Source organism: Bubalus bubalis, chromosome 12, assembly GCF_019923935.1.
Source record: "Bubalus bubalis isolate 160015118507 breed Murrah chromosome 12, NDDB_SH_1, whole genome shotgun sequence".
Lineage (NCBI taxonomy): Eukaryota > Metazoa > Chordata > Mammalia > Artiodactyla > Bovidae > Bubalus > Bubalus bubalis.
Window position 1 is genome coordinate 74,061,265 of NC_059168.1, and position 22,793 is coordinate 74,084,057.

Below are 22,793 nucleotides of genomic sequence, written 5' to 3' on the forward strand. Positions count from 1 at the left end.
TTAAGTCTCCCTGCTGGAGCGTAAACAGCACCACAGCCATCTGGCAGCAGCAACTAGAATTAGGATTTATTTTTCCCTTGAAAGACTCATTGAGCATCTGCTTTCCCCACCAGACCACTGTGTTAAGCACCTGAGAAACCAAGATTTCAAAGGCCGCACTTAGCTCACTCAAGGAAGTGTGAGCTGTTTAAAAAGAAAGGCAGCTGATAAACAAGTGGCTATAAGACAGGGTGGTGAATGCTTATGATTGGGAGTGTCAGGGAGGGTTTCCTAGAGGAGAAACCTCTGAGGGCAGGGAGGAACAGGAGTGAGCCAGGTGAGGAAAGGACATTTTAGACAGAGGATACACAAAAGTCTAGAAGAGAGAGCAAGGTATGTATTCTTTCTTGAAACTTGAGAGGTTTGTTAAGGTGGAACATGGAGACATGAGGGAAGGGGAAACAGAGCTGATGAATCTGGTCAAGTTTGGGTCCTGGTGGAAAATTCAAGAATGTCTGTCCAGCAGGCAGCAGTACACATGAGCTGAGTGATTTGGTTTAGACATAGATAGAGAGTCACTGGCATAAAGGACTCACTGAAGCCACAGGAGTAGATGAGGTCGCTCAGGAGTGAGCGCAAGTAGCACGTTTACGATAGTTCACAGAAAAGGGAGCTCTGGATTGGCTCTAAAGAATCCATAAAATAGGTACAAAAGTTTCTTTTTAAATTTCCCTCATATTTTCTTTGGATATTACCACAGTAGATAATAAATTTTAAATTTCTAATCCTGTTCTTATGCACTCATCCTTATGGCACAATAGTCTAGAAAAATTTTCTGTTTTCAGAAATAAAAGAAAGGATGCTGTCATTATTATTACCTACATTCCTTCATTTACTTTGGGCCTATATTAAGCTGTAGGATTCCCTTGTGGCTCAGTTGTAAAGAATCTGCCTGTCAATGCAGGAGACATGGGTTTGTCCCTGGGTCAGGAAGATTCCCTGGAGAAGGAAACGGCAACCCATTCTTGCCTGGGAAATCCCATGGACAGAGGGGCCTGGCAGGCTACAATTCATGGGGTTGCAAAAGAGTCAGGCATGACTTAGCAACTAAACAACAATAATAAACATTAAGTTGAAAAATGCCAAGACAAAGGACTAAAGCAAAATTAATTTATTCATCCTTTGGTTTTACTATCATTGATTAAGACAGGGATCAGCAAACTTTTTCTGCAAAGGGCTCAGATAGTTAAGATTTTCAGTTTTGCAGGTCATAACATTTCTGTAAGAACTACTTAACTCTAATGTGTGAAGTCAGCTACAGACAATATGTAAACTAATGAGCATGGCTGTGTTCTAATAAAACTTTATTTAGAAAAACATGTGGTGGTTTTTGTTTTCCTGTTTTTGGAGAAGGCTTGATTTGAAAGGATTAAAATTTTTCCAGAACCTGAACTTGTACCAACATAAAACCTGGTCTTGAAGCTTTCTACCAGCTAGCTAATCACCTTAGAGCAAGTTTATAACTTAAGAGCAATAGAAAATATTTAAAATATTGCACATTTAAATGTTTTTATGCTCTCCAGAAAAATAAAAAAAATTTTCTCTGTGCTTTTGTTTTCCCATGGAAGACCTGAAAGCTCTGCCATTTCATTTCAAAATGCAACTGGATGAAACTGTTACTCTCTCCACTGTACCTAGTTTCTGGGGTTTGTTTGTAGTATAAATACTAACTTTATTTTTGTTTTAAATCTTATTTTTGTGAAAAGCATTTTTTGTCAATCAAAAGTTGGACTGGAAGAAAACTCCAGGTACGAGATAGAGCACTTACAATGGGTAGTAACACATCTGGTTACACCGCCTGGAGAAGAAGAAAGTTCCACCCACTCATCTCGATCACTGTGTTCTATGTAGAATTTGCAAGAGATCAAAGATGCGATCCACATCCCTGAGGGAAATCATGTCAGCTTCAAAGGAAAAGGGGTTTTGGATCACCACCTTTTCAGGTGGCTTTGTCAAGAAATAGGAGCAGGGGACTTCCCTGGTGGCCCAGCAGCTTAGACTCTGTACGCCCACTTCAGGGGGCCTGCGTTTGATCCCTGGTCAGGGAACTAGATCCTGCATGCTGTAACTAAGACCCAGTGCAGCCAAATAAATATTTTTTAAAAAAAGAAACAGGAGCAGGATAGAAGTCCTCCTTTCTTGGCTTTCCAGAGATGAAGCATTAAAGATCATAACTGAAAATTTACAGAACTACTGTTTTTTTAAATCAGTTAATTTTTAATTGAAGTATAGTTACAACTATATGTAACTATATAGTTACAACTATATATTATACAACATATAATACTATATGTTTCAGGTATACAACACAGGATTCACAATTTTAAAAGGTTATATATTTATAATCATGATAAAATATTGACTAAATTCCCTGTGATGTACAAAATATCTTTGTAGCTTATTTTATACATAGAAGCTTTTGCCTTGCCCCTAACTTGCCCCTTCCTCCTTCCCTCTTCCTACTGGTAACCACTAATGGTTTCTACATGTGTATCTGGTTCTGTCATTGTTGTTCTTTTTATATTCACTAATTTGTTTTATTTTTTTAGATTCCACATGTAACTGACGTATCACACAATATTTGTCTTTCTCTATTTGACTTATTTCACTTAGCAAAATATCCCCCAAGTCCATCCATGTTGCAAATGGCAACATTTCATTGTATCCCTTATGGCCAAGTAGTATTCCACTGTATACACATGCCACACCCTCTTCATCCACTCACTTGCTGATGGACATTTGCTAAGTTGCTAAGTCACTTCAGTCGTGTCCGACTCTGTGCGACCCCATAGACAGCAGCCCACCAGGCTCCCCCGTCCCTGGGATTCTCCAGGTAAGAACATTGGAGTGGGTTGCCATTGCCTTCTCCAATGCATGAAAGTGAAAAGTGAAAAAGAAGTCGCTCAGTCGTGTCCAACTCTTTGCGACCCCATGGGTTGCAGCCCACCAGGCTCCTCCATCCACGGGATTTTCCCGGCAAGAGTACTGGAGTAGGGTGCCATTGACATTTAGGTTGCTTCAATATCTTGGCTATTGAAAATAAAGTTGCTATGAACATTGGAGTGCATGTATCTTTTCAAATTAGTGTTTTCTTTTTTTCCACATAATAGATACCCAGTCCGGAGAACTGCTGGGTCACATGATAGTTTTATTTTTAGTTTTTTGAGAAGTACAGTAAATACCTTATTTTTTAAAAAGAGAGTTTTATTGGGGAATTTATTCATGTTTGGCTTATCTGTAGTTATTTTTTCCCCAACAAATGAAATAAATCTTTTGATTTAAAGCTCTACAATCAGTATCAAAATGCTACTAAGAATCTCTTTGCTGTTTTGGCTAAGTTGTCATTTTGGAAGAGCAGTGGGAAACTACATAAGACTTCTAATACTGGAGGAAGTACTTCTGTAGGCTAGAATAAGGTGAAGGAATCGCATCAAATTCTTTGCATAGAGAAATCAAAAGATAAAAGAAAAGAAAAAAAAAGACAAAGGAAAACACAACTCTTCTGAAAGCCACTCCTGTTCAGACAGACAATCTTATAATTAAGATACAGATTTATAATCCTTTTCTTGCCCACACATATAGTGTAAGTGATATAAACCAGCCAAAGATGACTTCATTGTCTTGAGGACAAAGAAACTGACGTGGCTTAATTTTTATTAAAATGTCTTAGAGAATTCTGATGCTCTTTGACACATGTCTCCCCAGATACTTAATTTAACAGTCAAAAGAATTTCAGCTCTTGTTGCCACCAGAATAAAAAGTCTAAATTGATTTGGCTGTCAAAGTTGATAAGCATATTGCCATGTGAAAAAAATCTCTATATAGTTTCAACATTTTATTCAAAGTCAAATAGCAGACTTCTCATTGAAATTCATTTTGAAGCAGGATGAAAATTTACTTTTTCTTTCATTTATAAAATAAACAGATTTATTTCAATTTTTTTTTTTTTTTTACAGAAACTTGCCATTAATTTAGCATCAAAGTTTAGTTAAACCTGGTAGATTAGTCAAATGTGTTTTATTGCCACTACTAATTAGAATCTCCAAGTGATAGAAAAATCAAAAGATATCATAACCTAGGACAAAGGAGTGCTTTTGAACTGTGGTGTTGGAGAAGACTCTTGAGAGTCCCTTGGACTGAAAGGAGAGCAAATCAGTCAATCCTAAAGGAAATCAATCCTGAATATTCATTGGAAAGACTGATTCTGAAGCTTAAACTCCAATACTTTGGCCACTGATGTAAAGAGCTGACTCATTTGAAAAGACCCTGATGCTGGGAAAGATTGAAGGCAGGAGAAGGGGATGACAGAGGATGAGATGGTTAGATGGCATCTCCGACTCAATGGACATGAGTTTTAGTAGTCTCCGGGAGATGAAGGACAGGGAGGCCTGGCGTGCTGCAGTCCATGGGTCACAAAGAGTCGGACACAACTGAGCGACTAAACAACAACAGGACAAAGGAAATAGGAGAGAGATAGTGCAAATAAAAAAAGAACAAAGCTTTTGGAAGCCAAAAAGTTGCCTGATATTTCAGAGGAATAGCTTACAACCTAAGCAGCTAAGAGTGGAGACACCGATGAGAGGTCTGAGATAATCTGTGAAGACTGACAATCCCTGTGTAAACTATCAAAAACAAAATTCCAAGATAATAAAAAATATGTATGCAAATTTTGAGCCTATGTATTTATACCCACTGTCTGACATGGACTTTCATTACATTCTTACAGGGATCCATGAAAGAAAGTAAGACAGTAAAAATGTGCTTTGCAGACAAAATGTTAAAAATTTTCGTGTCAGACAGATCCTTAGCTATGGAAGAGAGAAGCCTCAAACCACTGAACCATTTGGTAGCAAGAGCTAAGCCTAGAGCTTGGATCTCCTGACCCCTGTGTCAGTGCCTTGTGGGATCTCAGTTCATTCAGGCCATGCCAGTGAAAGCCCAAATCCTAACCTCTAGGCTACCAGGGAACTCCCTCAGCATCTTTCCTCTTCAGCAAACCGCCTCAATGTCAGTGAACTGGAAACACACATGAAGAGAGAGACCTGCGTCTGATGTGGTACAGTCCTCCTTTCATATCCCTGGGGGATTGGTTTCAGGACCCTCACAGATACAAAAATCCACGGATGCTCAAGTACCTTAGATAAAATGGGGAATAGAACCCATGTGCAATCCTCCATAAATCATCTCTAGGTCACTTTTGATACCTGATACAATGTAAATGATATGTAAATAGGATAATAGTTCCCAGGGTGCAGAGAATTCAAGTTTTGCTTTGAGGAGCTTTCTGGAATTTTTTTTTTTTTGGTGGGGGTGGATATTTTCCACTGGGGTTGGTTGAATCCACAGATATGAAATCCATGGCTACCGAGGGCCAACTGTACATACAAAAACAACATAAAGGTGTAAATCCTCATACCTGATCCTGGGTACTGGAAGACGTTCTGCTGCATCTGAGGATTGATTCCAGTGCCAAACTGCCCACCCATGTTTCCTGTCATGCCTCTGTTCACCATGCTGCTGCGGTTGGCCAAGGGCGCCTCGGGATTTGCTGCCAGTTGTGAAAAAGGGCTGGTAGAGGCAGGTGGGGTTCCTGGATTTGTACCATAGTTTGGTGGGTAGGGGAACTGCTGCGGAGCACCCTGAGGAAGACGGGGGTTCCCCATTTGAACCGGCAGTCCAGATGAGGGAGGGAGGCTGTTGCCAAAGCTCTGCTGCCTCATGAGCATGGCTCTTTGCTGCTGTATTAGCTGCCTCTGTCGGTGCTGTTGACTATACAACTCCCGCTGGCGCTGTGCCAACATCTGGGCATTCAGGGGTGGCTAAAAAAGAGAGAAAAAAAATCTTCCCTTACTAATATTATTATGATTACTAATCCTTACCTTGGAAAGCTTACAGGATAAAGCCTACTAGCTTGGAGCAACAGAATATGCAGCAATTATCAGTGTACAAGGCAAACTAAAACAGAAAAGGAAGAAAACCTCTTAAATGACATCCACAGGACAGAAAATGAATTAACCTCATTTTACATATTAAAGTCAAACAGGACTGAGAAAAGTCAAAGAAAACATATATTGATTAGTACTATAATATAAGCCATGAAGCCAGTTAAGAGAAACATGAAAACCATAAAGAAGAGAGAGAAAATGTGCTTGCTGATTTCTATCTTATCTGGCATTATGTTATTAGGGGACTTCTTTTCATTTCCACAAAATTCACCACGTTTCCAGTACGGAGGATATTAGTTTTCTCTTTTCTCATGGAGATCATTTATCCCACTTAACTTAAATGAATAAAATGTGATTATAGGTGATTTCAATTTTCATTATACTTTTATGTATTTTCCAAATTATCTATAATGAATGTACATTATCTTTACAATTAGGAAAACTTACAAATACCATTAGAAAAGGAAGAATCAGAAATCTAGGATCCAAGGCCAAACAAATGGTCACTTAAAAAGAAAATCTTTAATTAGAAACAAAATAATACGCAGAAATAAATGAACCCTGGTATTTTATAGCATTGTTGCAGTATGAGACTGCTCCAGGCATTAGAGTAAGTGTTTTAATAGCTATAATATTATGAATGATGAAAGAAGTGGTAAAATTAGTTTGAAGTCTCCTTTTGGGCTACCTTGAAAAGCAACACGGCATGTCAACAAAGCCTTCCTCAGAAAATGTCCATTCAGGTCGAGGAGCTGATTAAAGCATACAGCTTCATAAAAATGAAACTTGCCAACCAGAAGTACCCCAATATGGAAGAAACTGACATATGACTTCTTAACAGAAGTTGTCTTTATGTGAATTCCAACAGTGGGGTTTTGTTTCCTTATAACCAATTTCCCCTTGCATGAACTAACCACTGAGACTTTAAGGCAGAGAAACCCATGTCTGGATCCATGGAGACACCAATATCTGCTGCTTAGCAGGAGCTTCTATCAATATTTATCCTTTTGGTTAGTATTTGCCCTCAATCCAACTAGGTCCATTTTATGGAGAAAAGTTTGTCTGAATCCTTTCTAAAATACCTCATCTCCCCAGTTTTTGAGTTCTTGGCTGGGAAATTAAAAAAAAAAAAAAAAAAAAAAGTGGTTGAGGGAATTCCCTGGCAGTCCAGTGGCTGGGACTAAGTGTTTTCACTACTGTGGGCCCAAGTTCAATCCCTAGAGAACTAAGATCCCACAAGCCACATGGTGCAGCCAAAAAAAAAGTATATTAAAGTATGTGCAGAAGTAAGGAGGAAAGACTATATCACACACTTAGAAGGCTACCTGGTTCTTTTTATGTTTCGTTTCAATGGCCGTGAGCTCACACACAGGATTGTTAAAACAAAAATTGGAAAATGCTGATGCTCAGACTGAACAGAGAACACAAGGCAGTTAAGATAACTAAGCAATGTGACTGGGTTTTGATCAGGTTTCAGGTACTGTGCACACAGTTTCATATCCTTGGCTTCTTATTACTGATACTATTCAGGACAGCAATAAGAGTTTTCTACTTAGTCATCTGATATCTAATAGCAATGACAACAATAACAATAAAACGAAACAAAGAACCCTCAGCTTTAGATCAAATATCAGTAGGGGGTATCACAAGCTGATTATAAATTCATTTAAAAAGAAAGCTAAAGTACAAACATCATTAAGAGATAAGTTCACAGACCATTTCAAAAACACCTAAGTCAACACTCTAAGAAACACAACTTGGGTTAGAGAAGTACTAACAATGCCTGGTTTTCTCACATTACCTGAGGTGTAATTTGCTGCTGCATGCCTGATCTCATATTGATGCCAACAGGAGCGTTTGCTGCAAATTGGTTCAAGATAGCTTGCCGATTTTGGTGTATCAACTAGAGAAAAATAGAACAATGAGATAAACTTCTACACACAAACATATAGCATGGCCCTTTAGAGTAACATAAACTTTTTATTGATTATTAAGACGTTTTAGTATTGCAAGTTTAGTAAGATTATTTCCCACATTTGCCAAAAGGTGGCAATTCCTAACATTTATCAAATACTTTCTGCCTGCTGCTGCTGCCAAGTCGCTTCAGTCGTGTTCGACTCTGTGCGACCCCAGAGACGGAAGCCCACCAGGCTCCCCTGTCCCTGGGATTCTCCAGGCAAGAACACTGGAGTGGGTTGCCATTTCCCTCTCCAATGCATGAAAGTGAAAAGTGAAAGGGAAGTTGCTCAGTCATGTCCGACTCTTAGCGACCCCATGGACTACAGCCTACCAGGCTCCTCCATCCATGGGATTTTCCAGGCAAGAGTGCTGGAGTGGGGTGCCATTGCCTTCTCCGGACTTTCTGCCTACAGGACTCTAAATACAGCAGAGCATTTAAAAGTAGAATACACACACAACATAAATATATATAAAGTACACACATGTATGTACATGCACATATGCCTATATGCATATATTACAGGTGCATGTATTCTATTTTTATGCTCTGCCATATTTAGTGTTCTGCAGTGTTTATACATACATATATATGCACACAAATATGTTTATCATGCTTTCTTTTTGTAATTTTTAAAACTCTTTATCTTGTACTGGGGTATAGTCAGTTTTGGGGGACTCCAAAATCACTGCAGATGGTGACTGCAGTCATGAAATTAAAAGATGCTTGCTCCTTGGAAGAAAAGCTATGACCAACCTAGACAGTATATTAAAAAGCAGAGACATTACTTTACCAACAAAGGTCCATTTAGTCAAAGCTATGGTTTTTTTCCAGTAGTCAAGTATGGATGTGAGAGCTGGATTTATAAAGAAAGCTGAGCACCGAAGAATTGATGCTTTTGAACTGTGGTGTTGGAGAAGACTCTTGAGAGTCCCTTGGACTGCAAGGAGATCCAACTAGTCCATCCTAAAGGAAATCAGTCCTGAATATTCATTTGAAGGACTGATGCTGAAGCTGAAACGCCAATACTTTGGCCACCTGATGTGAAGAACCGACTCATTGGAAAAGACCCTGATGCTGGGAAAGTTTGAAGGCGGGAGGAGCAGGGGACAACAGAGCGTGAGATGGTGGGATGGCATCATGAACGTGATGGACATGAGTTTGAGTAGGCTCCGGGAGTTGGTGATGGAGAAGAAGGCCTGGTGTGCTGCAGTCCATGGGGTTGCAAAGAGTCGGACACGAATGAGTGACTGAAGTGAACTGATAGTCAATTAACAATGCTGTGATAGTTTTACATGAATAGTAAAGGGATTCAGCCATACCTATATATCCCCCAAACTCCCCTCACAACCAGGCTGCCACATAACAAGTTCCATGTGCTATATACAGTAGGTCCTTGTTGGTTATCTACTTTAGATCAGGCTTTTTAAAACTCATTAATATTTAGTTATTTCAGACATATGCAATAATGGAGAAAAAAGAAACATCAGCCTTGGTCTTAAAGGTTGTGAGTAAAAATGTACACATACATAGGGAACACTCTCTAAAGGTCTGGAAGATGAATGGAAAAGTTGAGGTACTTCTGACTTGGAGGGTACCTGTCTGATGGGCACATATTTGGGAAAAATCCAATGTGATTTCATTAGCTGGAGAGAATTATGTAAGAAACAAATGGTCTGAGAAAATGGACTATTTATTTAACTAGAAGAAGTAATTATACTTTAGACCAGCATTTCCCAAATTGGTGTTCTAAAGAACATTGTTCTGCAGGATATTAATAGATGTGCCAGGAAAATAGCATGCTGTGCTGTATTAAGCATTGGAAATAATGGGTTACACAAGGTGAAACAGATTTCTTTAGTGTAGTAATTCTATGAGCCTTCAATTGGCTAAAGCACATTGTGGAGCTCCAAGAAGGGGATAAACTATGCAATTCATTTATTGTGAACCTTTTTTTCTGACATATAGCCATTTATTATTATTTCCTAGAACAATCTTCTATGGTACACTAGTTTGAAAGATACTGTCTGTATCAGGCTCAGGATTCCATATCAGAGGTATGCCTTAACTTTAGCAGGTAAGGAAACAAGCATCCTTAGAAAGGGTATTTCCTGATAAACAATCTACTGCTTTAAGGATTACTTGTTCAATAACTTGATATGAATAAACTGGTAAGGGAGATAATAATAACAATAATATCAACCTTGTTTTGTGTTGATATAGTACTTTATAATTTATAAATTTCTTATAGTCAACCTATCAATATCTTTTAATATCTTCATATTTAATACATTTAATAAATTTTAATACACTATTTACAAACTAGAAAGTCTCTGAAAGTTTTATAAGAGACTCCAAAGAGCTGTGAATAGTGATTAAATCTCTCATCTCTAACAAGCTCAATTCTTAACTCTGGTTTCATTCATTTTTTGACTCCAATAATTCATGGGGTTGCAAAGAGTCGGACACGACTGAGCGACTGAACTGAGATTAGAAAACAAAATGACTTGGAGGGAGAAGCCCAATATAATATAAATATTACAATGATAACTTTCAGGCACTGTGGAATAGGATAAAACATTCAGAATCATGTCAAAAATAAAGATAACCAATATTATGTCTCTAAAAGTCAAAAAGGCTCTTAAAAGTCTGAAAATCTACATACTTCTTAAACTCAAACTTATCTCAGATCTTAGACATAAGTTTAAATTAACCATTAGTTTTACAAAGATTTATCAAAAAACTTGGTATATGCAAGATACTAAATAAAGTTTGAAGCCTACAAAAGTGAGTAAATTTCTATTTTCTGGGAATTCCCTGTTGAGGTCAATACAAAACAGTGCAATGAACAAGTTATAGGCTGAATATATAGAGATGTACAGCAGCATGGGGCAGCAACTAACTTAGCCTAGGACATGAAGGCAGGGACTAAGAGCATGAGTGAGCTCAATGGGACCTTGAAAGATGAGAATGCCAGGTGGCAAAGAGGGCAGTAGAGTAAACTCAAGGCAGAAGGAACAGCAAGTCCAAAAACTGAAGACACAGGGAATGAAAACAGGTGAAGAAAAGTAACATTGCCAGGAGTGTGGGAGTTGGGATTCCACACTGACAGCTTTATATATTCTTTGCATTGTGAGATAACGTGAAAATGAAATGGTTGGGGACAGAGGAAAAATGAGAAGTAATAAAAATGAAAAAACAACCTTAAAAAAATAAATCAAAACCCTATAAAATGGGGAGATTTGGGAGAATGGCATTGAAACATGTATAATATCATGTATGAAACGAGTCGCCAGTCCAGGTTCGATGCACGATACTGGATGCTTGGGGCTGGTGCACTGGGACGACCCAGAGGGAGGGTATGGGGAGGGAGGAGGGAAGAGGGTTCAGGATGGGGAACACAGGTATACCTGTGGCGGATTCATTTCGATATTTTGCAAAACTAATACAATATTGTAAAGTTTAAAAATAAAATTAAATAAAAAAAAAACCCTATAAAATAAATAGGTAATTTTTAGAAGCAGAAGGAATTGTTCTAAAAGCAGCAATCTACAAGCACTTTCTGTTAAATAAAAATGATCTATTCCTACCCTCAGAAAAACTCTTTATTTTCCCCTTCCCTTGACTATCTGTGTGTACAACCTAATGCTGTGTACAACAATTTCACTCTGACCTGCCTCTTCTTTCTGATTACTAAAATTTTACCCGTTTTCCAGCAACTTCTTCTAAGGAAGTTCTCCTAAAAGGATCACCATGTCCTTAATCTCCCCTGAAATCTTAATTTTTCTTAGTTAGGGAGTTGGGAGGAGAGAGGTTGATAATCGTTAGAGCTGGTAACAGAAATTCAAAAGCAAGCCTATAAAGGTCTCATTGATAGGCTTGTTGTATTACTAAAGGAGATGTATATGGGGCTTGTGGCCAGTGGAAAACCACAAACCCAGCCTATGTGTATAAAATTCACACATGTGCGTGCACACATACACAATTCAGGCTTGCTGTCACTTTGTCTGTCTGAATGGATTTTTTTCCCCAATGCCTTAGCAAGAAGTCCTCCTACTGTAAACCTAAAAGATGATTATCTTGTCAAGAAGTTCTCAACCAGGGGTATTCTGCCCCATAAAGGACAGTTGGCAATACATGAGGACATTTTTGGTTATCACAACTTGGGGAGGGGCTGCTCTTAGTATCTGCTGGGTAGAGGCAAGGGATGCTGCTAAACATCTCCCAATGCACCAGAAGCACCCCCTTAACAAGAATTATCCAGTTTCAAAACACTAATAGTGATGAGGCTGAGAATCCTGATTCAGTCACCATGTAAATCATTGCCAAGACAAAGATTTCCTTAAGGAAGCTTATTCTTTTATCAAGCAGTTTTTATTGCCACAAAGTTTTGTTTCTCATCTAGAATTAAAAAAAAAACAAAAACAAAAAACCTCTTTCTGAACCACAGTTGGTTTAATCTGCAGATGCAGAACCTGAAGATACAGAGGGCTGACTAAGTTTTGAATACCCCAGGCTGACGATAAGCTCTGAAAACTGCCTCTATCTCTTTATTCTTTGCATTCCTCTCAGGACCTGGTACAGTCACTATAAACATGTTCTGTGAAAAATTGAATACAGGGGAGCTAGTAAGTATTTCTTATTCTTGTGCTGTCTAATGATGAATGCCAAGTTATAACAAGAAGCAGTTTATCTTAAGTCATATTCAGAACATATTATTAATACTATACCCTCGCTTTGTTTCTCTTTTTCCTTCTCTTCCCTTAATTTCCCTTTGTGTCTTTTATTTCACACTAATATTTAAAAATTATTCCTTATTAGTCTACCATTAAAAGTTTTTCACCTTATGCCATCTCTTTCTCCCTTTCATCATCTTCCTCTTTTTAAGTAGCATGGAAGCACATTTTATATTGTTATATTTATTGAATATAATTTCATAATAATAGCGAGTATTTACTAAATGGGACTACATGCCAAGCACTCTGTTAAGAGCTTTATATCCAAGCTCTACATCTATTAATGGCTTCCCTGGTGGCTCAGGGATAAAGAATCCGCCTGCCGCCTGTAATGCAGGGGACATGAGTTCGACCCCTGGGTTGGGAAGATACTCTGGAGGAGGAAATGGCAACCCACTCCAGTACTCTTGCCTGGAAAGTCCCAAGGACAGAGAAGCCTGGTGGGCTATGATCCATGGGGTCGAAAAAGAGTGGGACATGACTTAGCGAATAAACAACAACATCTATTAATGTTATCTCATTTAGTCCACATACCACCTAAGAGGTAAAGGAATTATTTATTAGATTCTTTTTAAAGATGAGAAATCATAGGCTTTAATATGGTAAATAATTTTACTACTGACCCACCTCACATAAGGTTAGAACTAGAACTTGAAACCAGAGCTAACTCTATCATGCTGCCGCTCTAATAAATTTAGCTCCTTTTTCCTCTTCCTTCTTCTATTAGTAAAGCTCCAGAGAACTTCTTTAAATGCTTTTTTAAAAATCCAAAGCAAAACAGACATATGGCTAAAGAAATACAAAAGAGTAATAACAGCAGAAGCAACAACCTACATTCTGGGTCCCATTTCCCAGAGGATAGTTTTAGCCATTTGGGTTTCTAGTTCTTAATGATTACCCTTATAACTGCTGCTCATACAGTCCTAAATATTTATGTCATTACACCTGCACATTATTTGTCATGAGAGAAAATATTTATCAGCAGTATCTCTTGATGCTCTACTTTAGAAATTAAGCTATGCTTCAAAATTATTAATTTAATAATTATATGAGATGCTCATCCTAAATATTTTTTATCTCAAAAAATGGAAGTAAATTGCTTTGAAACTCTTGGTGTTAAAGGACTTTGTTATGAGCCAGCAGTCTTTAATTGAATGAGTCGCCCTTATTCTTATCAGAGCAGACTAAGGATGACTTTTTGTGTCATAAAGGGTCTGGGAGTGGACTTAACACCTTTAGTGCATTGGGTTGGCCAAAAAATTCATTTGAATTTTTCCACAACATCCTATGGAAAATCCACACCAACCTTTTGGTCAATCTAATAGCATTTGGGCTGTCTTGTTACATAGAGCTATTAGCACATCCCTTTAAAAAGGATCACCTGTTGAACAAGGGTACTCACCTGCTGTTGTCCTTGCAATCGTTGTTGAAGTTGAAGTCTAAGTTGGTTGGGTGCAGCTGGAGGTCTGTTTAGCGTCTGCCTGGGCTGCATGCCCATGCCAGGTGAAAAAGCACCTCGAGGAGGTGTTACTTGAACAGGCATAGTCCCCAGTGAAGGTTTTTGCCTGACCATGCCTTGGAAAGGGCTAGAGAGATTGGCAGTAGGCGAAGGAGAAGAATAAGGCTGGGAATAAAGGTTGGGTCTTTCTTCCATCATCAACGGTGGTGTTGCTTGCTGTGGTGGAAATCTCTCTGATAATACATCTAATCCACCTCCCTGTTGGAAAATAAGCCAGAACATTTTACAAATACATTTCTGCCAATGAATGACATGCTTCTCTATACAATTTTGGATCTGAGATCATATGAAGCTCTCCAGAAGTTTGCTATTAATACTTAAAGGAATCACTTATGTAAGTTGCTTCTGAAATGGTGTAATACATTAACTGGGATGTTTAAAATCTCAGTAAAGAGAGATGAAAATATGGTTAAAATTAAGGCCCTAAATCAATGAAATAAAGCTAAATGGTTTGAAAAGAACCTCACTGCAAAGCCTAAGAATCAACAAATGTTAAATTGAATAGATTACCATGAGAAGTAGATTCCTAAAAGAGGGATTAATTTTTCTATGTCAAATATAGAATTCATGCTTTTATCTTGTTTGAAAAAAAAAATTCATAGCTGACCTAACAGAATGCCATAGAGCTACGGCTTTCAAACTTTTTGACTATTACTTATTGAAAGAAACATAATTTAAATTATGACCTACTGTTTGTGTATGTAACTGAAAACAGAGTTTCATGAAACATAACTTTCCCTTTTTCTGCATTCTGACAGTCTTTATTCAACATTATTCTACCCATTAAAAAAAATGCTGGTCATGATGCACTAAATTGATTTTTTAACTCCAAAGTCTCAAAAATACTAACCTGGAAGTTGGAATGTTATGGAACATATAGGCTGAAGTCTAGCATGAATGAAGGATAAATTAAGTCCTAAAATAAGAAGTAATAATATAAAATCTGGATTCTATTCTAGGGAAAGCTTCTAAGATTATGTTCCATAGTAAAAGGCTATAACTCTGTAGTTATTATGACAGGCTTTTTGTTTTAAAAGCCCATTATTTAATTATTATATATTTTGATAACTTTCACAAGGGTAAATTATAAAATAGCTACCATACAGTGAGAGTCATACGACAAAGTCTTGCTTAAAAATAATTTTCTAGCTTTTCAGGGCTGCATCATCTAAAAAAGGCCAACTGTAGTAAATACCTGAACAAGCTTGTCAATTCCCAAAGCTCTGTCTAGTTCAGCTAGCTCAGTTTCATCTTTTCCACTGAGGAAGGATACCAGCTGTTCAAGAAGGGCCTTCTCATCATTTCTTCCTTCGACTGTTGTTGGTGGACAGAGAAGTTCATCTAATTGTGAACTAATACACTGGCTGAAGAATCAAAAGATAAGAAAAATAAAGACTGATATAGCAAATAAGTATTCAACCTTAAGAATACAAATATACATACACATATATGCAAATCTAGTTCTAGGAAATTGCTGAGATTTTTTTAAAACCAATTCTTATGCAATGAAATTTTCTATACTTAATGTGCAGAAATTTATGAACATTTGGTATGCAGCTTGAATGTATTTTTCATTAGTTTGTCAATCACTGAACTTTGTTTCCACATTCTTCATGTTAGCTTACAGAAATAGCCTGAAAAATTAACCAAACATAGTTAAGAGAAAATAGTTTTTAACACAAGTAAAAAATAAAAATCAACCAAAAACTAAAAAAAAAAAAAATTTAATCTAAATAAAATTTTATACTATTTATTCTATTTATATTCTATAGGTGCAATTAATTATTGATAATTGAACCATATGAAAACAGTACACAGTATATATATTACTTAACTTTCAAGGATGATCAAATCATGCTGATAACATGGCAAAAGAAATCAAACTAGAAAAATGCTCAGTGTTAACCAACAAATTGTTGATTACATGTAGGAAATACATAGTCTAATCCAATTGATATCAATTGATGCATAAAACTTAAAGATATATATAAAATTACACTAGTACTAACCCTACTTCTATAATGATAAGGATTCTTCTTTGGAGAAGGTAAACAAGGCTAGAGGTCATAATTAAGGCTTCACACTCAATGCTACCTAGTCACCCTTTGGTTGCTATATATGAGATGCACTATATGTGTTGGAATAGAGCTACCTGTGTGGATTAAGAAATCAAATTCTACTCAAGTGGGGATACTAAGCAGATGTAGAAAGTATGTTCCCTTCTTATGTATTTTTGCTCCAAACAAAGAGAAAAGCTGGACAAAATAATTATACAACTAAGAACTCAAGAGCAATAGAGTTGTTGTGCTGAGGCCAATTCATCTACCAGTCCCAGAAATTTTATGGTAATCAATCAAAGCAAAGTAAGAGATGAAAAATAAAGCTGCATACTATATCAATCTCTTGGTAATTAAAATATACACTAGTCTTGCAGTTATGCAGTAAATAAATCTGTTTGATTTGGTGTCCTCCCCCATCTTTTTCTTTTCATTAAACCTTCACCTTCCATTAATGTGTATAAAACACCAATACAAACTGGAATCTAGTTTGGGAAAAGCAGTTCTTTGCTGTAGAAGATGGTATCTGTTACTTGATAATACACAAAATGTACTACTCACTCTTCTGGCTTATTCTGATTTACAGCTGTCACTGTATTATTTGCCCATGGAATCTGATCACCAGTTCCTGGTTGTCCAAACTGGTTATCAATTGCTTCTAATTCCAGTTCAGGTAATCCTGGTTAAAGAAAGAAAGGTAAGAAGTCGGGATGTATTAAAACAGAAGATATGATAATATTTTTCAGAAGTAATATATTATAAAGTAGAGTGAGATTTCCCCTATAAAATACTACCTCAATGATACAAAGGTCACTTACTCAGAAACTTACTCTATCTAGAATGTGACATAATAACAGGTAAATGAGAAAGTGAGAAAAGTTCTTTGAATCAAACAGAATCTGGACTTCCCTCGTTGTCCAGTGGCTAAGACTCCATGCTCCCAATGTGGGGAGCCCAGGTTTGATTCCTGTTTGGGGAACTAGACCCCACATGCCACAACTAAAACCCAGCACAACCAAATAAATAAATAAGTAAACAAAATAAATGCAAAGAAAATGTGATGTTAAAGGTTTTTATACATTACCATAAGAGAATCACTTAGAACTTCTTCAGATATTACTGATTTTAAAGATGATCATAACAATTTCAGTTAACTGCTTTTTCAGTCTATACCCTATTCAGTTCAGTCGCTCAGTAGTGTCCGACTCTTGCCAACCCCATGAATCACAGCACGCCAGGCCTCCCTGTCCATCACCAACTCCCGGAATTCACCCAAACTCATGTGCATCGAGTCGGTGATGCCATCCCGCCATCTCATCCTCTGTTGTCCCCTTCTCCTCCTGCCCCCAATCCCAGTATACAATATGCAATAAGTAGGGACACTGCTACTGTCATGAAATGTTTGAGAGATGCAAGTAAAGGATAAAATATGCTCTACAAAAGGCAGAATCAGAAGCTAAACTGCACTGCAAACTGGGGCCATTTAGTAAATGGACAAAAAAACTCTACAGTGGTTAACTGAGAATATAGCTGTACAATAATGGTATGATAATTGTTGTCTATAATGATGACAAATGAAAAAAAGAGGTTGAATTATGCTTTATGATGTAATGGTAAAGAATTCGCCTGCCAATACAAGAGACACAGGAGATATAGGTTTGATCCTTGGGGCGGGAAGATCTTCTGGAGTAGAAATGGCAACCCACTCTAGTATTCTTGCCTGGAGAATGCTATGGACAGAAGAGCCTGGTGGGCTACAGTCCCTGGGGTTGCAAAGAGTACAATGGAAGCTGGCAGTATGTACAATTTTTTTTGAAAGCTTTGATTACTTCTCTACTACTTATATTAGGGAAAAAACTGTAAAGAACCTAAATTCCAGAAATTCATTCACTAATGGATTATGGTATAGATATTTATAACATGCTGATAAATGAAAAAGGAAAAAAGTATAATCCAATACATTATTTTCAGGAGGAGTCTATTCTTAGAATATTATAAAATTTCTATATATTAATAGAAAAAATCTGGTAAGCTATATATTCTTGGTAGATTTTAGGTTGTGAGACTAAGGATTACTTTATTTTCTTTTAATGTTTCTGATGGCTATTTGTAATCTTGAAAAGGAATAAAATTTATGTTAAAGCCCTAACTTCTAGTACTTCAGAATGTCATTATATTTGGGGACAAGGCTTTGAGTGAAGTGATTAAGAGTTGTCAGGGTGGCTCTACTTCAAACACTTCAGTATAACTGGTGTTATAAGAAGAGGTGATTAGGACAGAGATGACACAGACAGAGAGATGACCATGAGGACACAGCAAGAAGAAAGCTATCTGCAAGCTAGTGAGAGAGGCATCAGAAGACAGCAAACCTACTGACCCTCCTCAACCTGAACTTCCAGCCTTCAGCCTGTGAGAAAATAAATGTCTACTGTTTAAGTCACTGGTCTGTGGTATTTTATTATTATGGCAGCCCTAGTAAACTAACAAAAACTAAAAATGCCTTAGTGGCTTAAGAAAATATACAATTAGGTAGAATTCCTCATTTTAATGAATGGAGATAAGTAGATTTAAGGATGCCCCTCAAACTTATTTAATGCTGCACACTGATAATTATTAACTGCATAAAACATGTTAGGCTCAATTAATCTAACTTGACTACATATTGAAATATACTCAATATTTAGTATGAATGAAATATAGGAGTATACATAAAAGCACATTCACTTCTAAATACAAAAAATTATAGCTAGCAATTGAACTTGTCTTCTCTAGCATGACAAATGATACAGAAACCAAATTCTGTATGATTCTGGGGGGAAAAAAGCAAAATACCGAACAACAACAATAAAAGGTGAAGGGAAAGTAATCACTTAATTCTTCTCATTATTTCAATCAGAAAGTTGGTCAGAGAAGATTATCTGAAGTTGTCCCTTTGCTCTGCTCCACACAATAATTCCTGTCTTACTCCATTTTCGAAATCTAACATAAACAAAATCATTATATTTAAGAGTCAAAGAAAATTTACATGGCTGTCTACCATCTAGACTTAGTATCATAGAATAGTTTATTTGACTCAGTAACAGGACATAGTATCTCACAGTAGTCTTGATGGGAAAAAAGATTACGAAAACAAGTTGGATAAAATATTTTCAAAATAAAGTAAGATTATTGTGCTAAATTTGGTGACTAGGGGAAAAAACCCAATCAATCACTGATTCAATTAAAAGTTTTGTTTGCATAGGCTATATACTTAAAAGAAGCTGTTTTTTATTCTAGAAGTCACTTTAACATTATAGGACTTCTTTTAGAAACTGACTTCTTTAAAAAAAAATTCAATTTGCTGGAATGTTTTACAAAATACACAATTTATCTCTTTATCCAAGGAATAAACCTACTACTTTTGGTCATGTTTGTGTTTCTGATACAAACATGAGTAAGTAAGTATATATGTTACACAAGACAGGCATAGTGATTTTTAAAGGGACACATTACTGTGTTTACTCGTCTCTGCTGGAGAGAGGCAGCTGATGTGGGGGTAGAAAACAAGCTATTAGGGACTCCTGATCAAGCTGTTTATTTTTTTAATAATCTGTGCAAAGGATTCAGCATCATATTTCCTCCATTTTAAATATGGTTAAAATAAAATCTTATATCCCCATTAGCCACAGTGATTTCAGCTAAAAAAACAAACAAACCCTTATATTATTAAAAAATTTAAAAACTCCTTCTGCACACAGTAGAAAGCATTGTTAAATCAAGAGAGTGGCTTTTGCACATTTTACTCCACTAAGAGTTGATTCAGCATCTAGTGATTCTGGTGTTCACAGTTAATTTTCTTCAGCTGTTGATAAAGAGATTCTGGTTCAGTTTTGTGTTACATTTGGCTGTTAACTATGCACAGCAGCTATAGTGTTTGACCAATTTCTCTATTATACAAAAAGAACTATAAATCAGTAAGATAAAAACTGAATAACCCAGTAGATAACAGGTCACAAAAAAGCACTGAAAAGTGATCAACCTAATTTCACAATAAAAGAAATACATATTAAAACTACACTGAGATACTTAAAAAACTCATCAGATTGGCAAAGATGAAAAAGTGCATAATTCAAACGATTAGAAAGGATGTGTAGAAAGAAGAACATTATCACCCTGTAAACTGGCATAAGAAAGGCCATTTGGCAAAATCCATCTATGCTTTGACCCAGCAATTCCGTTCAGAATTTACAGTTCAGATATACTCTTAGATATGGTCAACTATCTGTACTATGTAAGATTATTAATTATAGTCCTGCAGTAGCAAAAGATGTCCACCAATAGTCACAACACACTAAACACAACCTCAAAAACAAGGAACTAAAAATGGATTTTTAAAAATGCTGAAAATGTTTTATGTGAAACATTTATTTTTAGTTATGCAACACTCAGTGTATTACAGATTAATAAAATTAAAAAAATTTTTAAACCTCAGAATGTGTATGTTCACAGAACAAAAAAATGAGCAGGAGGTCATTCATTCACTTCAGTAGTTTTGCCAGTGTTCAAATATTTTTGGAATTCTTCTAGAACTGTCTTATCTAGTATACAAGCCCTTCAAGAAAATACTTCTAACTACATCTAACTTTGATTCTGATTTTTTTTAAGTATTATTCTTTTTGGATCAACAAATTTGGCTCCAATTTTGAACTTCACAAAACTTCAAAAGTCAAATCCACATTTAAAATATAGGAATTTGAAGACGGACAAAAAGACATGGCAGAGGTTTTGAAGGTACTGCTAAGAGAGCACATTATATATGTTTTGATCAAGATCTTTCTAAATTCTTTTAATGTGCTCTTACAGTACATTTCTAACAAAATTATTTAAGCCATGTGGTCACACTGCATGGGAGTACGTGTGTGTGTGTGCCTATAAACAATGTGTTTTGAAACCAGGCAGGCTGAAATTTAAATCCTGGTTCTGCGTACACTAACTGGATAACTTTGGGAAAGTTTTTATCTGTGTGTGTGTGTTTTCTTTCTTTGGACCTTAGTTTTCTTGTACGTAAGTAGATCTACGGAACATTTTTGGTTCATTGTGACAGATTTACCATCTCTATTTTATTCTACATCCAAAATTTTCATGGAAATAAAGGAAATTGAAAGGCGACAATAAATCTACAGCTGAAGGAGAGGTAAAAGAAGTAACATGGTAGCTGACTAGAACAATGAAAACAAAACAGATGGAAAGATAAAACTGATGGAGAAGTTCACCTAAAGTAAAAAACTTACATTAGGACAAAAGGGGAGATTTTCCAAAAGAGGGAGTTTACTCAGAGGGACACCAGAACAATTCCAGGCTCAGTGGTCATTTGAGCACGTAAAGGAACAGGCCAGGGCGATTGCTGCGATAATTAAAGGACAGCTGAACAGCTGTCACCAGGCCCTGCTCTGAGTGCAGCTGACTCTGGCATCTGCCCATGGGATTAAAGTGGTGAGGACGTGACTCAGTGTGGGAGTTCTGCCCAGGGAATCTCCCAAAGTGGGTGTGAGGGCTGCTACGAGGGATTTCCCTCTCACCAGCCCCGACTCCTTCACAACAACAACTGAGCACCAGGGCTTCTATAATCAGACGCTACATTCACTGCCAGAGCAAAAGGGCCTCTCACTTTAGCTGAAGAGACACTTTAGCTACCACGGTGTTTCATTCTAGGTCTTTTTCAGTATACGTACACAGACAGCCCTGGTTCACCAAAACATTCAAGAAAAGTCAACAGCAGGAAGGAAAGACGGCAAATTTAACAAAGAAACAAACTCTGAAGAAAAAAGGACTATTACAGAAAATGGACGAACCCTAAAGTATACCAAATTTATCAATACACAGATTTAAAAGTCTATCGTATATACAAAAGGCAATAGACTTCTATGAAAAAAATTTCCATACACATGACTGCTACAATTTAAAGAACTCAACAGACTGACTGAGGAACAGGATGGATATGGTTGAAGATTCAGTTTTGATCTGAAAAATCTGGTCCAGAGACTCTCAGAATATAGTGCAAATGGGCAAGGGCAAGATAAGTGTGACAGAAAAGATAAGTGACATGGCAGATAGATCCAGGAGTTCGAATAGGTGGTGAATAGTTCAACTGTCCTATGGGAGACCTTTGGGCACAAAGTTAAGACATGGAATCAGCCATCTGATAATGGAGTCTGGCTCGGGTGAAAGGTCGTCGTGGACAGTGTAGAGGCTAGAGGTGGCAGAGACTTAGAGGCTATTCTCTTCCCTTTATGAGTTATTATATTTTGTCCTCATCTTCTTTTTTCTTTCTCCAGTCCTTTGTCCTCTTTTCCTTTCTCTTCTCCTTGTTTCTTTCCTGTTTGCATGGAAACACAGTCTGCAGCGATCACCCTCTCCTCATTTACCTCATTTCACTTCTCTCTTTCTGGCTCTCAGCAACACTACAGCACAAGGTTTAACAGATTCTGGTGTCAGTTCAGTTAGTTCAGTCGCTCAGTCTGAATGGACTGACAACCTACTCAGATCAGTTCAGTTCAGTCG

The 22,793-nt window shown here is 37.0% G+C and overlaps 1 protein-coding gene across 8 annotated transcripts in view; it reads right to left on the minus strand.

Annotated features, from left to right (window-relative positions):
* The window catches only part of NCOA1 (nuclear receptor coactivator 1), a 219,238-nt gene that overhangs the window by 23,661 nt on the left and 172,784 nt on the right, over window positions 1-22,793 (minus strand). For all 8 annotated transcript variants that reach the window (XM_025261459.3, XM_025261462.3, XM_025261457.3 and 5 more), the window contains 5 exons: window positions 16,815-16,932; window positions 15,392-15,560; window positions 14,080-14,394; window positions 7,786-7,887; window positions 5,456-5,858 (listed from right to left, as the gene is read on the minus strand). In XM_025261459.3, coding sequence (XP_025117244.3) covers window positions 5,456-5,858; window positions 7,786-7,887; window positions 14,080-14,394; window positions 15,392-15,560; window positions 16,815-16,932 — 1,107 coding nt within the window. The remainder of the gene's footprint in view (window positions 1-5,455; window positions 5,859-7,785; window positions 7,888-14,079; window positions 14,395-15,391; window positions 15,561-16,814; window positions 16,933-22,793) is intronic.